At 40.6% G+C, this 24410-nt stretch overlaps 3 protein-coding genes across 3 annotated transcripts in view; all 3 read right to left on the bottom strand.

Moving 5' to 3' along the window:
• col4a5 (collagen, type IV, alpha 5 (Alport syndrome)) overlaps window positions 1–24410 on the bottom strand; it is a 362461-nt gene that overhangs the window by 330641 nt on the left and 7410 nt on the right. The window lies entirely within an intron of this gene.
• LOC140371400 (uncharacterized) lies at window positions 2192–11970 on the bottom strand. The gene is made up of 7 exons (XM_072458512.1): window positions 11738–11970; window positions 10139–10281; window positions 7891–9306; window positions 6791–7024; window positions 5589–5813; window positions 5450–5495; window positions 2192–4379 (listed from the first exon to the last, which is right to left on the bottom strand). The coding sequence occupies exons 1-7, from the start codon at window positions 11913–11915 to the stop codon at window positions 3298–3300; spliced, it is 3324 nt and encodes a 1107-aa protein (XP_072314613.1). The 5' UTR covers window positions 11916–11970; the 3' UTR covers window positions 2192–3297.
• LOC140371513 (GTPase IMAP family member 8-like) lies at window positions 13918–23316 on the bottom strand. Its single transcript, XM_072458683.1, has 5 exons — window positions 23244–23316; window positions 21437–22439; window positions 18863–19124; window positions 18187–18366; window positions 13918–14973 (listed from the first exon to the last, which is right to left on the bottom strand). The coding sequence occupies exons 1-5, from the start codon at window positions 23248–23250 to the stop codon at window positions 13933–13935; spliced, it is 2493 nt and encodes an 830-aa protein (XP_072314784.1). The 5' UTR covers window positions 23251–23316; the 3' UTR covers window positions 13918–13932.

The raw sequence follows: 24410 nt of genomic DNA, 5'->3' as shown, positions 1-24410 counted from the left end.
GGGAGAGAGAGAGAGGGGCGTGCCCATTACTTACTTGACTAACTCCACGTGTTAGTACTTCAGATTATATCTTCTCATGTGTTTGTACTTCAGAGTATATCTTCTCATGTGTTTTTACTTCAGAGTATATCTTCTCATGTGTTTGTACTTCAGAGTATATCTTCTCATGTGTTTTTACTTCAGAGTATATCTTCTCCTGTGTTTGTACTTCAGATTATATCTTCTCATGTGTTTGTACTTCAGAGTATATCTTCTCATGTGTTTTTACTTCAGAGTATATCTTCTCATGTGTTTGTACTTCAGAGTATATCTTCTCATGTGTTTTTACTTCAGAGTATATCTTCTCCTGTGTTTGTACTTCAGATTATATCTTCTCATGTGTTTTTACTTCAGAGTATATCTTCTCCTGTGTTTGTACTTCAGAGTATATCTTCTCCTGTGTTTGTACTTCAGAGTACATCTTCTCCTGTCTTTGTACTTCAGAGTGTATCTTCTCTTGTGTTTGTACTTCAGAGTATATCTTCTCATCTGTTTGTACTTCAGAATATATCTTCTCATCTGTTTGTACTTCAGAGTATATCTTCTCATGTGTTTTTACTTCAGAGTATATCTTCTCATGTGTTTGTACTTCAGAGTATATCTTCTCCTGTGTTTGTACTTCAGATTATATCTTCTCATGTGTTTTTACTTCAGAGTATATCTTCTCCTGTGTTTGTACTTCAGAGTATATCTTCTCCTGTGTTTGTACTTCAGAGTACATCTTCTCCTGTCTTTGTACTTCAGAGTGTATCTTCTCTTGTGTTTGTACTTCAGAGTATATCTTCTCATCTGTTTGTACTTCAGAATATATCTTCTCATCTGTTTGTACTTCAGAATATATCTTCTCATCTGTTTGTACTTCAGAGTATATCTTCTCATCTGTTTGTACTTCAGAGTATATCTTCTCATGTGTTTTTACTTCAGAGTATATCTTCTCGTGTGTTTGTACTTCAGAGTATATCTTCTCATGTGTTAGTACTTCAGAGTATATCTTCTCGTGTGTTAGTACTTCAGAGTATATCTTCTCTTGTGTTAGTACTTCAGAGTGTATCTTCTCTTGTGTTTGTACTTCAGAGTATATCTTCTCATGTTTTAGTACTTCAGAGTATATCTTCTCATGTGTTTGTACCTGGGTTTGTACTTCAGAGTATATCTTCTCATGTGTTAGTACTTCAGAGTATATCTTCTTATGTGTTTGTACTTCAGAGTATATCTTCTCATGTGTTTGTACTTCAGAGTATATCTTCTCATGTTTTAGTACTTCAGAGTATATCTTCTCATGTGTTAGTACTTCAGAGTATATCTTCTTATGTGTTTGTACTTCAGAGTATATCTTCTCATGTGTTTGTACTTCAGAGTATATCTTCTCATGTGTTAGTACTTCAGAGTATATCTTCTCATGAGTTAGTACTTCAGAGTATATCTTCTCATGTGTTAGTACTTCAGAGTATATCTTCTCATGTGTTAGTACTTCAGAGTATATCTTCTCATGTGTTAGTACTTCAGAGTATATCTTCTCATGTGTTAGTACTTCAGAGTATATCTTCTCATGAGTTAGTACTTCAGAGTATATCTTCTCATCTGTTAGTACTTCAGAGTATATCTTCTCATGTGTTAGTACTTCAGAGTATATCTTCTCATGTGTTAGTACTTCAGAGTATATCTTCTCATCTGTTAGTACTTCAGAGTATATCTTCTCATGTGTTAGTACTTCAGAGTATATCTTCTCATCTGTTTGTACTTCAGAGTATATCTTCTCATGTGTTAGTACTTCAGAGTAAATCTTCTTATGTGTTTGTACTTCAGAGTATATCTTCTCACGTGTTTGTACTTCAGAGTATATCTTCTCGTGTGTTTGTACTTCAGAGTATATCTTCTCATGTGTTAGTACTTCAGAGTATATCTTCTCATATGTTAGTACTTCAGAGTATATCTTCTCATCTGTTTGTACTTCAGAGTATATCTTCTCATATGTTAGTACTTCAGAGTATATCTTCTCATCTGTTTGTACTTCAGAGTATATCTTCTCATGTGTTAGTACTTCAGAGTATATCTTCTTGCGATCTTAGGCAAGAGCGCCCTCTCATGGACAGAGTTGGAACTTCAAACAAATATCACCAAGGACAATTGAAATAGATCAAATACTGTCACCTTTATTTCCATGTACTGTTTACAATTGAAAATATTTAAGTATTTTAGTTAAAGTTAAGGACACGTCATCGTTTCTTGTGCAAATGTGGAACTTGGCACAAATGAACATTGTGCTGATTTCATCACAAATATAACAAGATTGTGAAGTACCTCATCGTACATCAAAATATTACAAAAATATAGAATCTGACAAAGAAGCCCAACATACAGTAAGTAAACGTAAACAGTTACATCATTTCTGACGCTTCTATCATTTTTCAAAGTGCGCCATATTAAAAACAGAAGTACCCTCTCCCTTCTTTATTTGAGGCAGCAGATGTGAACACAAACACATCCACCACTGATTGTGCACAACAAACAAACAAACAAACAAACAAACAAACAAACAAACACACAACAGTAACAATCCTTTCTGGCTTTAAATTCCTTGATTGTGCAATACTTGAACCTCAATCAAGACATCTACTTCAGTAAACTATTGGAGCGCCTGTTTGAAAATCAATTTTTAGAATTAAAAAAAAGTTGAAGCATTTTTTGAGACAAATTTTAAAGGCGTAATGGACGATTTTTCGCCGATTTAGGAACTCAGGTGGAAGTGTGCATGAGCACACACCCCGTGCGGACTCATACAACACACGTGCGTTTGTTTATTAGGGCGACGGATCACATCGCATCTCTCGTCTCCCTTAGATTTCTGTCTCTTCTGAGCTCGAACAGTCTTTCTCCGTCTTAATTTTGTCCTGTACACTGAGGGAACTATATTAGGATAGATCATTGCGCTTAGACACGCGGAAACGTGGGACGAGCCGCACGCGGCTGCAGGTGAGCGGTAGGTGTGTTTCATGATTGATACTTGGCAGGACTAATCGGCAGACCACGCCACGAGGAAATAAGACTCAGATTTGGGCCAAAAAATCGTCCTTTACACCTTTAACTATACATATATTATACATATTATATATATCATATTGCATACCCAGAACAGGGACGTTACGATATGTGAATAGCACAGTACGATATCGTCACATATTCATTTCACCAAAACACCAGGTATGCTTTTGATTAGAGAACATTAGAATACGGCTAAAAGACTGTACTTTCATATAGTTATTTAATGTCATCCAGAGCTTTCAGACCGCACTCTCTAACGTCCATTACTTCCTTCTTTACCCTCTCAAAAGCCTCCTCCAGTGAATTGGCTTCGTCGGCTGCACTCGCTCCGATTGCCCCTCCATAAACACCCCCACCCAGGCCAGCCAAGCCCACCGCCACCCCCGCCACGACGAGCAGGTCCCGCTCCGTCGGCTCAAACCCCACCGCCCTGGCAAACTTGTGCGCCATCTGTTTGACTAAGGTCGGTTTCAGGATCAGCCGGACAAACCCTTCAACGCCAAAAAAGAAGCCGAGCACTGCTCCTGTGCTGATGCTGAAGAGAGTGATCAGCCACCGCTCCGTCAAGCGCTTTTTAGCCTCTTTTCGGAGCTCTTCCGGTGGCATATAAATGTGAGATTCCTTCTTTACCACCTCCATCTCGCTCTGAATGTCTCTCTCCATAGCTTTGAACGCTTCATTACTATAAAATCCCCGGTTGTTTCCTTTTACCATGTGATCGATAGTTTCAAGCAAGGCCTCTACTTGAATTTGGTTATTCCTGTATGAGTCTGGCTGGTCGCCGTTCCAGTATGTGTTATCAACAACATGGCAACGGTTACCGCACTTTCTGACAAACTTGCCGAGACTCTTGCTCTGTTGGATGAACGTTTCGATAGTCATTCCCGGAGGAAGCTGGTTGCCGTGGGTGAAAACAACCGTGGCGTACCTTAAGGCGTCGTCGGAAAAGTACCGGCATATTTCGGTGATGACGGCTCGCTCTTGCGCGGTGAATTTCTCGACTTTCAGCACGATCAGAAAAGCGTGGGGGCCCGGTGCGCTTTCGGTGAGACAGCTGAGGACTTCCAGCTTCAGCTCCTCCTCTGGTCGCTCTGAATCGAATAAACCAGGAGTGTCAATCAGGGTGACGTTCCTGCCGTTGACCGTCTTGGTGTGGGATTGGCACGTTTTCGTCCCAGAGTTGGGGCCGTCGTCTGGCTTGAACAAGTCCTCTCCCAAAATGCTGTTGCCCAAAGTGCTCTTCCCGGATCCCGTTTTTCCCAGAAGGATGATCCGCATCGTCTCCGAGTCCGGAACGTCTGGACAATAACACATTTTCAAGCTGTTAACGCGGGAAATATCACGACGACTGACTAAACTGAAGCGCTGCACATCGAAAAACTAGTTTGCTGTATGTTTATGCGGCTCAGAGCCTCTGTGAGTGGGGACTGTGTGGTTCCAAACACCAGAGCCTCTGTGAGTGGGGACTGTGTGGTTCCAAACACCAGAGCCTCTGTGAGTGGGGACTGTGTGGTTCTTTTGGACAGTCCAGCTTCTCCTCTGCTGGAGCCTGATTGTGGAACTCCCCACACATTTAAAACTGCAGACTGACATGAGCACCTTTATTAGGTGTTTGAAACTATGGCTGAAATCAGGACAGAACTGTGCACATGGTGATGTATAAAATGAAATGTATTGTATATAGTCTGTAAATGTTATTGTTTTAATTCTAAAAGCCTCCTATGGACAGGTGTTGAAAATTAGCTTATTTTGCTATAACACTTAAAATATAGCATCTGGTTCGTCCAATGCTATGTCCATATTAAATAAATAAATAAATAAAAATAAATTCAAGTCTTTACAGCTCAAACTGCACGATAACAAAGCCTAAACACTCATAAAGTCATTACGGCCTCATCTTTTTAATACCTAGATATTTGGGGTGATAGTACTCTCAATAATTACTACATCAACTTATTACTCAATAAATTATGGATGGAACAATATTTTGGAAATCAATATTACCTTTTATTGTGTGTAATATAATACGATTTGAGCTGTAGAGGGTGGAAATCAAATTATATGACTAAATATAAACACTAACAACTGACTACTTAAGTGTTTATTTTTGCTATATATATTTTTTAATTGCAGATTTTTTTGTTTTCTACAACAATGTGTGTTTATGTCCTGACACGGCAGAATTATATTCCTATAACTATTCAATACCGGCTCTTTACGGGTCACATTATTGTTGTGTCATTGAGAACACTGCCCACTTTTCCCCTGTGATTGTAACAGAACGACTGCCACGTCTCTGCCAATGTGCCCCAGGGCAGATGTGTCTTTTAAGCAGTAGTTTGTGACTGAATGAAAGATGCTCACTAACCTTTGGCAACGGTACGCTGCACAGAATCCTGGATGGAGTTTAAAGTCTACAGAGAAGAAAAGGTCATTTAAAATAATTAGTTTCATAAATTGTTTGTCATTGTAATGAGCCAGAACTTATTTATTTGTATTAATCTTACCTCTCCTAACGTGGGATCACTTGGAGGGTAGACGATGCTGACTCTGAATGGAGTTGTTCTGGTTCGTCTTTGGTCAAAATTGTGAATTTCTTCATGTAAAACTAGTGCCACAACTTCTACCGGGAAACCAAAAACAATCCCAGCTCCGAGAATGGGGAAAGCGATGGAGTTAAAGCCCCGATTCTCACACAACGATAAGACTTCACTGACCTCCAGCCTCAGGACCTGAATGGAAGGAAATATGGGTCAAATGTAAACTATTAGAATAGAAATACCCAAAACACACAATTATAGTGTCTGTTCATGCAGAAAATATGTTACACGTTATTATTACTGTATTCTAATGCCCTTAGCACAGCTCTTATATTGTTTATGACAGGGGTGGGCAATTATTTTTCTCCGAGGGCCATATTCGAATCCAGGCAAGTAGCGGAGGGCCGGCCCGCGATTATTGGTGTGAAAAAAAAAATCAAACAAATTAAATATTAAATACAATTTTCTGTCAAATATAGGCTATTGAATCTATTATCTAATTCATTTCACGTCATATTTATTAAGGATACAAGTGCAGACAGATGCCTGAGGGTAAAAAAGAAACATTTATTTTTTTAAATATTACTTGGCATGTTTGGCGGGCCGGATTAAAGACAAACGGGCCACATGTGGCCCGCGGGCCGTAGTTTTCTCACCCCTGGTCTATGATGTGGTACTTACTTATTACTTATTTACATTTTGTAAATGTGTACTTTCCTCCAATAGAGCATGGGGTTAAACGTACAAACAAGATATTATTGGCAAAATCCACCACATTTGCTACAAATGTGCAAAACATCCTTAGGAATACCATATCCAATGTGAAAAAGTGAACAAAAGAGCTTAAACAGCCACTATATATATGATATATTTATCAGTAGATAGTTATATATTTATCACTAGGTAGTTATATATTTATCACTAGATAGTTATATATTTATCACTAGACTCTAAGTTTAGCATTTAGAATCTTAAATTAATTAGGCCAGACACGATCCCAATCTCTATATTTTGTCATACATTTTTAGACCGTGGTGTTGTATAATAATCACTATTCTTATCACCTTTCACTAATCTTCTTGAAAATTATATTGATTGTACTATTGCCAAACCTATCGAAGTCTTGATTATACTGGCCACATAGCCCACAACCCTGACCCATATTTTACCTGGACTGCCGTTCCATCGAAGTCATTGTCCCATTTGAGGAGATGGACAAACAGCACAGCCTTAAACGTGGCTCCGGTCAAACCCTCCACCAGCACCGAGGCGCCGGGCGTCTCTCCTCCATCTTGTGTGGAGTAACTGTCGGTCAGCTGAGGTCCGACGGCTTCATACAAACAGTTCCCGATGCGAGTGGAGCGCGGATCAGCACCACACACGGGAGACACCACCACATCCACCTACGACACGGGGAAGGCCGAGAGAATCCACAGAATGTAATCAATTGAAAAAAGTAGCTTCGAATGGCTTAACTTAGAATGTTCACAGTTTTTATTGTTATTGAACCAGTATGCTAGCTCTGGTTAGCATTACTGTGACGACGAAACCTCCGCTCTGGCCTCTGAAAGTTGTGAAAAGCTCTTATAAACTCATAAGAAGGATTCCAGACTGAGTTAGGAAAGTGAGAAATCAGTTTTTCTCGTTTTTCTCCATGGCGACACCATCAGGCCAAGTTACAGGTAAGATCTGGGATGAGGCGCGACCACTCATAGTACAAATGCATGTTTTTCAATGCACACCCAAAGGCCTGATTGAATAAATGCAAGAGAGTCAAAGTTTGTGCTTTACTGTGGAACATTAAAGGCAAAGCCAAAACATCGTGAATAAAACAGACGCTTAATTTAACATTTTTGTATGAACTTTTGTTTTAATCCAAAGTCGTTATTAAAGGTTGGTGGTTTGATTCCAGCTATTGGTGCATTCATAGTTCTAGTGTTTCATTTAGAAAGTGGTTGTTTTTTATCATCCTTAACGCTACTGTCGTTATTGACAATCGTATAGATTACCGTAGTTTCCGCACTATAAGACGCACTTAAAAGCCTTTAATTTTCTCAAAAACCGACAATGTGCCTTATAATCTGGTGCGCATTACATATGGATTAATTCTGCTTGTGCTTACTGACCTCGAAGCGATTTTGTGTGGTACACGTTTTGTTACGCTTGATTTACCTTATAATCCGGTGTGCCTTATAGTGCGGAAAATAGGGTAAATACCCCACAATTTTAGAAGTGTTAGAAACGCAGTTGTAAGATTTTAGTTTCTCACCTGTTGCGTCTCAATGGTGCCTTGTATGTTGTCAACTCTCACGCTCTTCCCTGTGCCTTTGGGTGCTGCTCTGGTCTGCTCCCCTTTGGGTGCTGCTCTGGTCTGCTCCCCTTTGGGTGCTGCTCTGGTCTGCTCCCCTTTGGGTGCTGCTCTGGTCTGCTCCCCTGTGCCTTTGGGTGCTGCTCTGGTCTGCTCCCCTGTGTCTTTGGGTGCTGCTCTGGTCTGCTCCCCTGTGCCTTTGGGTGCTGCTCTGGTCTGCCCCTCCAAACTCGCGGCTCCCTCTATGTCTCCCTCTACTGGCACGTCGGGTAACAGTCTGTCGCGCGCCTCATGCGAGTCAATGCTACGTGACCAACCTGCTAATTCTACTGCTTTACTTTCTTCTTCTAAAACCTGAGTAACGATTTCATGCAGCTCTTCAACCTCTTTGGCGTGGCCCACTATGTAAATAATCTTATCAGACAAATCAGCAAACACCTGAACTCGACATGTGTCACGGTTCATTTTCCTCACAGTTGGCCTGACTTTCTTTTGTAGTGACTTTACGGCTGCAACGTTTGCGACAGGAATCTCTTCTGTCTTAAATTTTGTTCGTAAAGTGTGTTCAACGTCATCCAGACTTGCAGACGAGAAAGAAAAGAGTCGTAAATTAGGGGCCATTAGTTCAATTTCAACGCCTAATCCTGCAAAATCATCAAGAATTCCTGGTTTGACACAGGCTTTTTCCCAAAAGGACCAAAAACGTTGGTTAAAATCGGAGAGCGTCCTCTCTTTCACCTGATTGTCAAGCTCTGCTCTGATGTGCTCATCAGCTTGGACTATCTCAGCCGCATTGCCTTCAAGAACTACCTTACCTCCCTCTTCCCGAGACACTTCCACTTCTGGGAATTCTCTCTCCAAACTATGTTCAAGCCGGTGCCACAAAAGCCGCAATCTGGCCTCACCAAGTCGCAAAACAAGTCGACGATTCTCTTTGGAACTGCAGTTTTCTTGCACTGAATTCACTCTAGCGTTGACCTGAGCGATTTCTCCAACGACAACAGCCAAGCCCACGTCGCCGTACACCTCTACATCATCAGCAGTCGGAGAGCTGCTTGATTCGAGCAAAGACTTCACTCTACGAGGGTCTGTTTCAAAGTGGCAGGTGTAACGACTTCTTACTGTCTCGAAAAGTGCATCGATGTCTGTTTTCCAGTTACCGGCGCTGGTTTTATCGTGACTGCTAGTACCACGACTGAACTTCACCACAACGCTCTCGTGTTCTGGGGAAAGCTCGGCCGTGCAGTGCAAACGTGCTAACTGTTCGTGGAGCCATTTGTCAGCTTTTGGACAGTCCTTTAGGTAACGGAGGAGGTAACAATCCACGTGTAGTTCATGGCGTTCACCACTGGGAGGAAGACTTGCACAAGTAGAGGTCTGTGTCAAAGAGAGGAAGTTGCATTAAAATGAAAAATAAAACACTTAATTAGACCTGCTTTAGGACTGAAAGTTTTGGAAAACTGATTGAGATCTGAAAGTGAATTTAATTACACAATAAAATGAGGATTCATAAGAATAATCGGGACTAATTGACCACTAAGAATATTGATGATTATTTTAATAATCTTTTTTTTTTTTTTTTAAAGATGGAATTGTTAATCAAAACAGTAAAAAATAAACCATAAATACAAAACTTTTTTTTCTTTCTTTTTTACATGATTTTGAAAAAAAAATCATTAACGCCAATCTTTTTTGTAAATAATCCGTCTTCAGTCAGCGTTTTTTTTTTTTTTTTTTACCTTAATCTGGTTACAAATGGATTTTAATAACCTCAATTTACATATAAATAATTGTTTGATTAATAGAGAAACAATAATTCCGGACTGGTCAACTACTAAAACATTATTAGTTGCAGCTTTATTTACAAGTAGAGATTTATTTAATTTAATTTAATTTAATTATATTCATGGGATTTCAAAGTGATATAAAATTTGGACTGTTGTCATTTCACCAATTAAAAACAATTTTGAATCGTAATAATATTGAAAAGTCCTCAAAATTGCATAAATAATTGGAAATCCATGAATAGCTGACCCAATGGCCTTCGCAGAGAAGTAAATCCCATTGATCTTCTTGGTTTTGTAGTTATGACAATAAGACCTACGGACACGGTGCTAATTGTCCTTTACATGATTAACAATAAAAACAATACATCTAAAATATAATCAAATCTAATCTTTCTTGGACTCATTTTCCTCTCATTTTGTACCTTTGTAGTTGTTGTCCACTCCGTCTCGGGTCGGTCAGATTCCGGTGGTCCCCGTTTGTCGCTGGTTTCTCGAACATCGAACGTGAGTGAAGCATCTCCAACGTCCACCACATGAGTCTTCCTACGGAGAACTTCAAGTTGATCTGTAACAACAATAATATACATCTGTTTTACTATTTCAAATGCTAAACTCTGTGTAGGCTTACAACAAGAGTGTACATGATAGAATACTCTGGTCCCAAACCCAAATGTGTACTTTCTCTAGCTCCATGAACACGTTTTTAAGGCCGTGGTCGACCAAAGACATGTTATATATGTTGTTTTATCATTGTTCATTGTTTTATGTTGCACTGAATCACCAAAGTTCCTACGTTTGTGAATTTTGTTCGTTGGCAATGGCTATAAACCTTTTCTGATTCTGTGTGTGGCATAAACTTTAAAAACCATAAAGTATCTTTATGTTAATGAACCAAACTTGCAATCAAAAAAACTACAACTGCATTGGTGTTCATGCAAAAAACTATGAATGCAGAAAAAAGGACTAGGAAACTATGTATTTATGTATAAAGACGGAGTAATTTTATGAATCATGAGTTTGATCTGCCTTTTTACATATAAATACCCCTAAAAATACAAAATATCACAGCTAACTTACTCCATACCTTCTCATTGTCCCAATTAAATCCTTAAAATGTAAAAGGATTAGTCAACAAATACAAATTTTGGTCGATTACGACTCCATCGACTGATTAATCAAGAAAAGACTAAAGAAATACAGCCCTACATGTTTTAAAAAGCGTGTTATTCTTAGTTAAGCAGTTTCAGTCCTCTCTTCATTGTTAATGCCTCTATAAATGTTTAAATATCAACTGTGTAGTAAACCTAAGTGTAATACTTGTTTTGTCTCATTTTCCCATTTCAATCTCTATATAAATAACTTTAAAATTATTGCCTTATTATTTCTGGAATATCTGACGTTATGCTTCGCTGTTCTTTATAATGCTTTGATTATAATCCTGGGTGTGTCAAAATGAAAAGACACTGAACACGATACTTTAAACTCTTTGCAATGGTTGTATTCAAATACTACAGAGGTATTTCAAATCTAACCAAATCAAAGTTTTACTTATGTAAAAACAAAATACCTAACTTAATTACTATATAGTAGTTACTAAGAGACTAGGTTTGCTCTGTCATTATAACCTTTAACCAGGAACAATCTGCATCTTATTGGATCTTGTTTTATTATTTATTTTTGTCAACTTGCATCTTTACAGTACATTTGTCACGTGGTCAAACATGACACTTTGACCCTGAAGCAGCACGTAAACAATCATGTGGATCGTGTCTGTAAACAAATATGATTATGTCATCGAATCATGTCTTGAATGTCATGAATTATGTCATCGATGCATCCAACAGTGTTATGATTTCTTATGTATCCCGTTCAGAAGTTTAGTTTTGTCTCCAAATAGAGGTCTAAGTTTCCCTTCCTCGAAAACGAAAGTGCTCCTGTCACAACATTTGTTTTTCTTGCGTCAGAATACATTTCCAGACTGAAATGGCACAAAAAAGAGAGTTGTTTGTGTCAGATCATACCTCTTTGCTCCTTGAACCAGACACAGTAGACCCCCTGCTCGTCTCTGCGCGGCGGACCGCCCACGTCTCCTCCGCCGGATTTACGACGATTCCGCCAGTAGCGCTCGACCTTCCGCTCGTGGCCCGGGAGCAGCTCGGGACACTCGAAATGCACCGGGAACCAGCCGCGGTCAGCCATAACCGGACGGCGGCGTTTAGGGTGTAAACCACGGAGCACGGAGCACGGAACGACGCTGCGTCCGTGCGTCTCGTGCGTAAAGCGTCCGTGCGTAAAGCGTGCGTGACGTGCGTCTGCCGCGTCAAAGGAGGAAAGGTGAAGTCGTGGATCTATTTTGTCAATAACAAAATAATAATAATCATACAAATTTTAAAAAATCTATTATGGGTGAAGTCAATAAGTGGAGGCACAATACTTGGCCCACTATGATAATAACTATAATAACAGAACTCCATTATAAGAACAGGTATTTTGGTGTAAGTTTGTGTGTTTGTTTGTGGTCTGGAATAAAGGAAATGAAGAAACAACGAACAACAGCACTCAGGAAATAGTCTGATAAACAACAACCATCTGAAATAAGCTGAATGCACTTCAAGTTGACATTGACAGACATTATATGCATGAATCTACGCGGTGCATAGAAGTGATAAGACGCACATAGATAAATACATCCAATGCAATAATAATACAGGCTCTATATATGTATATCAAGCGTTTCAAGGAACAAACCGAGCTACATCACGTTATAATGATCATAAACAGAATGCAAGTGCAAAATGTACTAATAAACACAGAATGGTTCCCAGACATGATCAGCACCGACATTAACAAACTAAATTTGCACTTACTTATTGTTCGTTCAGAGGTAACGCCTGATGCGAGTCTTTACTGGTTATGGAACTTCCTGTGAGCGCGAGCCGGTGGTTTTATACAAGTTATATAACACGTCGCGCCTGTTGTCGGTGTGTGCAGGGCGTAACTTTCTCTGTTTAAGATCATGTCTGCTGCTCTGATTGTACGTGCATTTATCCATATTTATGTAGAAATGAAAAATTGCACATGCATTTGTAACCAGAGCTGTGTTACATTGTGTGATCAGATAGATTACTCCAATGTATTCCTTTGATTTGGGTAAATGTATTAGATTAAGAAAACAGAATATTTTATGTTATTTCCGCACTATAAGACGCACTTAAAAGCCTTTAATTTTCTCAAAAAGCATCAATGCACCATATAATCCAGTGCGCATTGTATATGAAAAATACGGTAGTCATTATATGAATTTATTTATTTTTTGTACATGTATTTTATGGTTAGGTTTAGGACTCAATAGGTTTCTGGGTTTGTTTAAAAAAGTGTAGCCAAAGATTAAAATAATGTGCTCATTCATTGTGTCTAAAGATGTGAGTGATTGATGAGGATGGAGAAACGATAATGTTGGTGCTGATTTGAAGATGACTGAAAAACAATGTCCGACTGTAGCATTTTGAGAAACTTGTCAAGTTTGTTAAATTAAATTCAAATCCGGAACTAGTAAACTTCGGCTGTGATGGAGTTGTTTACGTGACAATATGAAACAACATGGGAAAGACAATATACAACTGTGCATGTCATTTGAATAAAGGCGTTTTTCCCCCTGTAAATTTGACTAACTTGACATACCAGAAGATATGTATAGTATCAGTTGAAAGTATAAATATATTAAAGCTTGACTGAAGAGTTTGCTTTCCAAAACAAGAGAGATTAAAGCAGACAATAGAAAGTCAATCTGAAGCTAAATGGGACATTCCTGTTCTATAAAAAGGAAAGAGCAATTATCATCAAACCGGTCTCATTGACTCATGTGTTTGAAAGTTGTTCTGTTCACATCAAGACACATTTTGACCACACCCGTTCCTGTAATAATGACCATTTCCCAGCACTGAAAAAGTTAAAAACATTTTTATTACTTGATTAAAAAAGTTACCACACACGTAACTACTTCAGGTCAATCATCAAAACAGATTACAGCCCAGATTAAAACCTATAACTACCAATAATAACTATAACATATATCAGCATGTGTAAACAAATAAAGTAAACAAAGTAAAGATATTTGTTTTAATCACAGCTCTATCTCTCTGATGATCTGATGTTGAAGTGATTTCTGGCTTTTCTTGGTGTCACGCTTGAGGCCGTCATCATGAGTTGAACTTATTTACTGGAAGACAGCACACACAGCACTGACAGTTTGGTTTGTCGCTTCCACCAGTGGTTGTACTTCTTTGATGAACTCCACAGCGTCCCGCACCGCCTCTGTGGGTGAGCTCCACTTCTCTGATGCCGAGGCCCCCACCAGGGCCCCTGTGAGCCCCCCCACAGCTGCCCCTGTTACAGCTGCAGCCACACACTTGAAAAGATCTGGAGAACCCATCATTACAAGTCCCACCAGTAATCCCGCTCCCAATAAGGCCCCCAGCACCACCCCGATCAAAGCACCTTTCATGTTTTTCATCAGTTTGGTGTAAACAACCTGTTTGGCCTTAGCTCGAATGTCCGCCAGGGTCAAATGACTTGAACAGGACATTTTCTTCACCTCTTCTCGTACTTGATCATGAATCATTTTCAGCATCTCATTGGTGTAACGTCTCCCTCCGTTCTTCTCCACAGTTTGGTCGATGGTGTCCAGCAGAGCTTTGACCTGGACCTGGTTGTTCTTGTACGAGTCGTAGCTGTTCTTCCAGTATCTATTATCAAACACATGACAGCGGCCTCCACATCTCTGAACCAGGGTGTTCAGGGCTTCATTGCCTTTGACCCATTCCTTAATTGTATCGTCGTCCAGCTCATCACCTCGAGTGAAGACCACTGTGGTGTAGTTCAGAGCCTCTTCAGAGAAATACTTGAGTATCACATCGACCACAGCCTGCTCCTGTTGTGTGAACCGCTCCACTTTAAGCACCAGCAGAAAAGCGTGAGGTCCAGGTGCACACTCCAGTACACACTTCAGGAGCTCAGGGCTCAGCTCGGTGCTTCTTGGATCAGTGTCAAAGACACCAGGAGTGTCAATCAATGTGATGTTTTTGTCGTAAACGTTTCTAGTTTCTGACTTGCAAGTGCTCGTCTCAGACTTTGCCTTATGTGACTCTTTGAACAGGTTTTCAACCCCAAGAATTGTGTTTGCCAGGCTGCTTTTTCCTGCTCCAGTTTTGCCCAGAAGGACAATCCTCCTGCTCTCACCTGGAAGAAGAAAAGGTAAATTTTAATATTTTAAAAATGTAAGCAAAACACAGGTAGTTGTACTTTTGAAATATGTCTCTGTTGTTGTTGTTTTTGTTATTATTTTTAATATAATAATGAATAAACTGAACTTTTATACACACAAAACTAAACACATTTTTTTAGAAAAGTACATTACATACAGTTGGACTCAATTAGAACATTTTTATAGGTTTCTCTTTAGATTTAACAAATAAACACCACAAGCGTTCAAAGAGTGGAAATGGTCTTAATTACATAATATATAAAAGACGGGCGTCGACTTTCTCCTGGAAAAAAAGTATAATCTGTACAAGCCGAGTTTAATTAAGTGTTTGCAGAAGATAAGTAGGACAGACTTTAACACAAGCCCTGATTATGAGTAAAAAGAGCAGAGCTTATCTTCCATTCTCTGCTTCTGTTGTGCTCAAAGTGTTGCTCTGACTGAACTGCGTCATGCATAAGAGAGCTTTAGTTTCACTTCTGAGCCGGAAGGAAAATAAGTTATACAAAAGTAAGTTACAAAGTAAGTTTATTTGTTTTATATGTGGCACTGTTATCTTGGTCCTCCTTGAACACGATATGCAGCATCTCAAAGCGCTCTCCATGAATAAGTTCAAATATGTATTGGCAACGCGCCTTTTATGGGACCCTCGCAGCTCAGGTCCTGCTGCAGTCACACATTACTTTGTATTTAGGCAGACAATGTGCCCAGATCATTAAGATTATTAGAACTATACTCTTCATCACTGGCTGATGTAAGTTACTGAAGTATTTGTGGCATTAGATGTGGTCATCCTCACTCCCTCAGCTCGGAAAAGTTAACGTCATATTCACATATTCGGACTTCTGAGGTCAATAGTTCCTAAATGCAAAAGTCTTTACAGCTCATACACATGCCAAAACACACATATTCACACAGCCAAGTGACTACAACCCCGTTTTTTTAAATCAGATGCGTATTTTGGGCGCAGCGAATCCCACTGCTCCGAATGTGCACCCGAGAGTGCTTAGGGACCGTCATCAAATGTGCAGCTGGAGCCGAGACGAAGGCTTAGAGACCGTCATCAAAAAGCAAAACCACAAATGGAAACGTTTTATAGCTAGAATGGAACATCAAATAGAGCGGTACAATTTGAATTACACAATAAATACACCATGATGGACACCACAGCAAGCTTTATTTTTCCATATGAAGCTTTATTTGTGTTTTATTTATGAAATAATATGAAAATTACTCTTCAATAGCTTGGACGTGTTTTTCCTCTTGCCCTCTGAGCTGGTGGGAACCTCTGTTTGTATTATTGTTTTGATCCGATATGGTGTGAATGTGTTGACCTGAAGTGTCATTGAATTGTCAAACACTTTTTCATTTGTGAAGTTTTGTGCGTACCAATAACACACAGATAAAGTATCATTTGTACTGCATTACTTGTTCTAATTTTTTTTTTAATAAAAATAATGAGCTTGCATATTTTTCTTACTGTCTCACCATCTATCTTGTGCATTAGTCTACGCTTCAGCAAATTTTTTATCATATTTCCTTGTGGCGTGGATAAATCATTTGTCCTGCCACGTATCAATCATAAAACGCACCTACCGCTCACCTGCAGCCGCGTGCGGTTCCTCCTCACGTTTCCGCCTGCCTAAGCGCATGGATCTATCATAATATAGTTCCCTCAGTGTACGGGGCAAAATGAAGACGGAGAAAGACAGTTCGAGCTGACTCAGAAGTGGACAGAAATCTACGGGAGACGAGAGATGCGATGCGCTCCGTTGCGCTAATAAACAAACGCACGTGTGTGTTGTATCAGTCCGCACGGGGGAGTGCGCATGCGCACTTCAGCCTGCGTTCTCAAATCGCCGAAAAATCGTCCATACCGCCTTTAATCTCATCATTCCAGCTAAGAAAAATGTCAAATATTTACATTTACCATAGTAGATTTAACACATAGCTTACTTTAAACTAAAATGTAATTGTTTTCTGGTCACAGTACCAATAATAACAAATGTTTGGTAGACTTTCCCATCTTTATAAACCAAAAAAATCGCTCTTAATAAACCCAACAACGCTTCTGCAGGCTGTTTCCTTTGTGATCTGCAGTACATAATGATAGTAGATAATTATGCGTTTTCTTGTTAGACCTGTTTCAAAGGCACAGAGCGAATAGTTTTGGACTATGCTTTTGGGAGCGGCACATATTTTGGCTTTGCTATGGTTACTCGGATAAAGCAGCATGAATAAATACTTCGATTAACATTCTCTCAGCTGAGGTTGAATGGTTGTTGTGTGCAGGAAGTGAAGAGAAGGCAAGTGTGATTTCCTGAACGCTGTAGGTGAGCGAGAGGAGCCATGGACGGTGAGTCGAGCTTTTTCTCACTGCGTGCATAAAGTTACTGTTCAAATTGTTGTTTTAAAATACAAAGCAGGTCATTTTTAATAGATAAAAATATGCAATTGAATATACTTTAGCCTAATATTGCAACATAATGTAAACAACAAGCTAAATTCTTTGCCGATCTTGCTGCCTTTTTGTTGCACAGGGCGAGAGAGACAAAGCACACAGACATTTTACATTCTTTTTCTGTTTGCTCACTATAAAATGAACAAACAGGGCACTGAACGTAATGCGATGGATATTTTGCAAGTAAAACTACTTTCTGTTGTATGTGGAATTAATATGCAGGTAATAAATTGTACAAGGTAAAATATCAAGATACAAAAATGTAAGTAAAGAATGATCTTGTTGTTTTTTCATTTGCATTTTATTTTGCATTGTGCTCTATGGTTTGTACTGTCGAGACCCAGACACTCACGCATATTTTAAAGGTGCACTGTGTAACATTTCTGTCTCAGCGCCACTTTCAAAATGTCCATTGAGATGTTGTTGGAGAGGTGACCCTGCTTACAGTAAAACAAAAATTTAAATATGTTTTCCAGCATAATCAACACCTGTAATGCCATAAATTTGTTGGAATATTTCAGGTATAAAGCAATAACATCTCCATAAATACAGGAAAGTGGCGAATCCCCTGCCAGAAAAGTGACATAGTGCATCTTTAAAATATAAACCATGGACACAATGAAAATCACTACAATGCTATTTTTGTTTCTAGATTTCTGCTTTTTCTGGCCTTTTATGCAGTGAAATTACTATTTTAAATGCAAACAAAGAAACGTTGGTTTTGCTTTTGCTTTTTTCTTAGTGCAAACTTCCACCCGGATTGTGGCGCTTGGGAAAACCGGCAATGGGAAGAGCAGCCTGGCCAACACCATTCTCGGAGAGAACGTTTTCCGCATCAACCACGCTTCCGTTTCAGACGAGAGCGTTTGTCGCGCCGAGTCCAGGCTCGTCGATGGAAAACCTGTGACTTTGATCGACACTCCGGGTTTCTTTGACACGTGCGCATCGGAAGAATTGTTCCGAAAAGGATTAGTGCGATGCTTCACAGAGACGGCCCCAGGACCTCATGCCATACTCATCGTGCTCAAAGTAGAGAGATACACCACCCACGAGCAGGAACTTATCCACAAAATCCACAGATATTTTTCAGAGGAAGCCTTTCGTTTCGCCGTTGTCGTCTTTACGCACGGCGATCAGCTGCAACCGGGCCAGACGATTGAAGAGTTCGTTGGTCCAAACGCGGCGCTTAGTGATTTGGTGAAGAAATGTGGCGGAAGGTGCCATGTAGTTGACAACAAACACTGGAACACACCAGGTGGAGATGAGATGAGGAGTAACCAGTTTCAGGTGGCAAAGATACTAGCTACGATTGATCGCAATATGAAAGTGAACAACGATGGCTACTACACGAATGATTTGCTCCAAAAAGTCATGGAAGAGCTGGAAAAAGAAGAAGAACGAATCAAGCAAAGTGCAGTGACTAACATGTCCCACACTGAAGTCAGAGCGCAGGCCAGAACCACCGTTGACAACCTGCTGCTGGTCAAGTTTTCGGGCGTGGCCATGGGGGGCGCTCATGGGGGCGTTTCTGGGGGTAGTGGATGTGCTCAGGTCCACTCTGGAGAACTGGGATGGCCTGTCGGGGGTTTCAGGGAGAGCGGTGGCGTCGGCGGCCGGGAGAGGAGCGCTGCGAGGGGCCATGGCCGGGTACCAGGCCGCCAGAGGTACGACGAGCGTGAGCGACGCCCTGGGGAGAACGCTGGAAGATCTGAAACGGCCCCGATGATACCAGACAATAATAATAAGTCTATATTATTACTGTGTGGATATAAATATAAAAAAGACAGTCCAGAAAATCTTTTATACATGCAATGGGGGTGTCATGGGCTAAATATTGCGGCCATGGCATCCGAACAAATCCAAACGCCGCGGCAGGCGAAGACACGGGTATTCAAACACTGAAGACGCGTCACAACAATGGCACGTTAGGTCGTTTATTGCTCCAAACGCAGAAACTAGAAGACTGACACACACACAGCAGGCGAGCGCTCTCCTAATGACCACACCCACAGGGCCACGCCCAGACACCGCAGAGTCATGCGCGTGCTCAACCATGTGCCCTCCAACCACGTGCCCTCTCAACCATGTGCCCATTCAACCTTGTGCCCACTCAACCTTGTGCCCACTCAACCACGTGCCCTCTCAACCTTGTGCCCACTCAACCATGTGCCCTCCAACCACGTGCCCTCTCAACCATGTGCCCATTCAACCTTGTGCCCACTCAACCTTGTGCCCACTCAACCATGTGCCCACTCAACCACGTGCCCTCTCAACCTTGTGCCCACTCAACCACGTGCCCTCTCAACCTTGTGCCCACTCAACCATGTGCCCACTCAACCATGTGCCCACTCAACCACGTGCCCTCTCAACCTTGTGCCCACTCAACCATGTGCCCACTCAACCATGTGCCCACTCAACCTTGTGCCCATTCAACCTTGTGCCCACTCAACCTTGTGCCCATTCAACCTTGTGCCCACTCAACCATGTGCCCACTCAACCTTGTGCCCACTCAACCACGTGCCCTCTCAACCTTGTGCCCACTCAACCATGTGCCCACCCAGTATGTTTCTGAGCTACGTCCAACCAAATGATACTTGTTAGAAACTTGATTGTCTGAAATACTTTTCTTTATCTTTTCTGTAAGCCAGTGTTTTTCAAACTGTGGTGTGTGTACCACTGTTGGTATGCAGACTCCTCTATAGTTCAAATAAAGTAATTTTACTCCACAATTCTGTTCTCTTTTGGGGTTGTCCTTGTTAAGAATGCATAAAGCAATTGTGTTGTCCCATTTTCATCTCTTTAAGCCAGTTTAAACCTAGAATAGTCCTGTTTTTGGCCTGGTTTAGATCTGGTGGTACTCAGATGGTTAAATGTTTTTTCAATAGCAGGGACCACGCCATAACAATGGAGTATGAAAGAATGTTTATTGATGAATAACGACGATGGATCGACAATGGATCAACGATGGGGCGACGATGTAGCGACGAGAGTTGGCTGGGTAGAGACTCAGGCGATTCAGGACCCCCCCTCCATTGATTGGTGATGTGTTAAGGTGAAGATGATAGAGACATGGGGTGGGAGGGCGGGGTTGAGAGAGCAGAGATGACAAGATATGCTGTGAATAGGCCTTATTAATAGGGCTTCTGGGTAATTAGAGGTGTGGTTAGAGAGTGGGGCGTGTTTACTGGTGGAGTAGAGGTTGAGGCGTGGTCCCACTCCTGAACCCCCGTTGGCGATTAACATCTCCAACCACACTTATTATAAAGACCCACTATGTCACTTTTCTGTATTTATTGAGATGTTATTGCTTTATACCTGAAACAATCCAATATTCCAAAATAGATAGTGAGACAGTAAGAAAAACATGCAAGTTCATTATTTTTTACATTTTATTTTAGTGGTACAATCATTATTGTGGTTTGTGATCAGGTACAAACAGTCTAAATATTATTACAGGATAATACTTTGTCTGTGTGTAATTGATAAGCAGAAAAAGTCACATATGGAAAAGTGTTTTATGATTCAATGACACTTCAGGCCAACACATTTGCACCATATCTGATCAAAACAATAATACAAACAGAAAAAAAAGAATGTATAATAACCATAATGGATCACTTTACAATTGTCCATTGTCCATTCCCTCCTCAGTTACAATATTGAAAACAGACTAAAAAGTATGATTTAGATGTACATGATTTTTTATCAAAATCAAACAAAATAGACCCTGAAAGATTTATTATAGCAATTTTTGACAATTCTGATATTGCGATTGAACTGCCGATTTATTATGTTATAGTTGGACACTTGAAGTTTATATTCAAATGTCCAAGAGCATGAAAATTTGAGAAAATACCAAAATATGAACTGCTAAACCAATAAAATACATTTCAGAACAGGTTTTTTGCAGAGATAAGCATTTTGTTCCCCTATAAGACAGAATATTACAGTCTTTGATATTTTGATTGCAATAAACCCTGCTTTGTCATCTTCTCTTACATGGGTTGTGTCGTATTGGTAAGAACGTCCGCTTCGCTCCCAAACACAGCTTTTATGGCTTCTATAATGTAACCCAGGGTGCTTTTTATCGGTGCCACGGCTTCATTTACCACCTCCACCACTGAAGGGGGCAGCACTTCATTTACACCCGAGGCCGGCCCTGACACACGTGTATCCCGGAAAAAACTGACCACCATATAAGAGACAAAAGACAATCCAGCAACGATTAATATATATTTAAGATAATGCTTTCGTTGTTGCAAGATTATGTATTTTTGAAGGACTATCTCCTTTGCCTTTTCTCTGCACTCGCTCGCAGACAAGCTGCTTTCTGACTCGCGGGCACGATCTTGCTCCCGTTTAATATCCGCTTCTACTTGTCTGAACCTCTCATTGGTGAAGTAGCACTTGCCGTTTTCATTTAATGTTTTATCTATCGATTTGAGAATCTCTTTCCTCTGAAACGCGTTGCTTCTATATTCATTCCCGCTGGCGTTTCTCCAGTATTTGTTGTCAATCACGTGGCAGCGGTCGCCACATTTACGGACCAGATCGCGCAGCCCCTCGCTTTGACCCACAAACTCACGGATTTCCATCCCCTCTTGCAGCTGGTCGCCGTGCGTGAAGACCACAGTGGTGTATTTGAAAACGTCGTCGCCAAAATGCATCTTGATTTGGTCAACGATGGCTTGTTCTTGCTCGGTAAACTTCTCGATCAAAAGCACAAACAGAAAGGCGTGTGGTCCGGGCGAACACTGCGTATAACAGCTGAATATTTCACACCGGACGTCCTCATCGGAGCGGTCAGTGTTGAAAATACCGGGGGTGTCGATCAACGTCAGGTCCCGTTCGTTCACGATGCCACTTTTGGCCTCGGAGTATTTGGATTTGGAGGCGCTGCTGTGGTTCACCTTGAAAATGGAATCTGCAAAAATGGTGTTGGCCAGGCTGCTTTTCCCGCTGCCGCTTTTGCCGATCAGGACAATTCTTCGAGAGTTTAAATCTAAAATACAAAGAAACATATTCAAATAAATGTACAATACTCTATTGCAATATACCACATAAATATTCAAACCTGTTTTGCCAATCAAAAACGCATAAATAATATGATTTTTTACTATGCAATTATTTAAATTAATAATACAAAGACCGTCCAAAAAACTAGATCAAAATAATCTTAATGATCTTTCAGCTTGGATGAAAAGTAGAAATGTAACTTATCAGCTCGGTAGTATGAGAACGAAACCTAGAACTGTATTTAAAATATGCTTCTGAAAACTTACAGAAAACTATCAACATTTTTTGATAACATCTAAGTTTCAGATGAGTTTCTTTTCGTGTTTTTAAACTTTAGAGTTTTTCTAAATCCCTATGGCTAAAATAAACGGCACATTTTAGTCCTCCTTCCGGGACCAAGTTCGTCACTTCCGTGAGTTATGAGCGTATGATCTAGTGCTGTCCCTAACGCCTACCTCCGGGACCACGGCGAATTTGACCGCGTTTCTACGTGACCAACACTAGGGGGCGCTCTAACCACACAAAAGCGCAGTGGGGTCGGCTTCTAAACTAAAGTGCGCAACGACAAACCTGCGCACACTCGTGATACAATACTACGTGATACAATACAACCTTTCACGTCCAAAATAACGCACTCTGCAACGACACTATTCACAAACGCACGCGCTCCAATGGAACTTCGCGCTGAGGATCGACGCGGAGTTGATAGATTGTGCTTTTATCCTATAAGTTTACGCGCTAAATAATAATCTGCTTGCGAACCAGGTTTATAATGGCTGAAAGGACGTACCTGTCATGGTGGTAGAAGTTGTGCAGATGTGCGTGTAGAAAGGCTCCTCGCGTCTGTCTCTCTGGCGCTTTCGCTTCTGTTTATCAGGAAATGGGTGTGTCTTGTACGCCCCCTCGCCCCGCCCCTGACCCGCAGAACACAATCACTTACTCGAGAGGACGATATCACTTAAAGTATGAAAGTTTGTGTTAAACAACAACAGCTTTAAATTCAATTACAAATATAACTCGTTCAATGGTAAAAGTCAAGAGTCAAGTCTTTCCTTCCTGCTGCTGTCAGACTGTATAACAAACACTGCTAGCCCTTGAAGGCACACACACACTTACACTAACACACACACACACACACACTTAAACACACACACTCACACACACGCACACACACACACACACACACACACTTAAACACACACACTCACACACACGCACACACACACACACACACACACACACACAATAACACACACACACTAACACACACACACACACACACTTAAACACACACACACACATATACATACACACACTAACACACACACACACACACTTAAACACACACACTCACACACACACACACGCACACACACACACACACACACACAATAACACACACACACACACTTAAACACACACACACACACACACACATATACATACACACACTAACACACACACACACTTACACTAACACACACACACACACTTAAACACACACACACTCATATACATACACACACACACACTCATATACATACACACACTAACACACACATACTTACACTAACTCACACACTTAAACTCACACACACACACACACACACACACACACACTCATATACATACACACACACACACACACTCATATACATACACACACTAACACACACACACTTACACTAACACACACTTAAACACACACTCACTCACACACACACACTCATATACATAATAATAATAACTTTTATTTATATAGCGCTTTTCAGTGACCCAAAGACGCTGAACATAATAAAAAAGGGGGGGTATTTACAGACAGGGGGGGACAACACGTACAATACACATTAATATACAGATAAAATGAACAAGACAGAAGAAGTAGAGAGAAAAAGATGGGGATGTAACAGGGGGTAGAAGTGTAGACAGTGGGGTAGAGGAGGCTAGGGGTAGGGGA

This window comes from Eucyclogobius newberryi, unplaced genomic scaffold, assembly GCF_026437365.1.
Source record: "Eucyclogobius newberryi isolate DKJ021-1_F unplaced genomic scaffold, fEucNew1.0.hap1 SCAF_22, whole genome shotgun sequence".
In the NCBI taxonomy this organism is placed as follows: domain Eukaryota; kingdom Metazoa; phylum Chordata; class Actinopteri; order Gobiiformes; family Gobiidae; genus Eucyclogobius; species Eucyclogobius newberryi.
The sequence above is the reverse complement of the archived record's forward strand: the minus strand, read 5'-3'. Positions and strand labels throughout refer to the sequence as shown.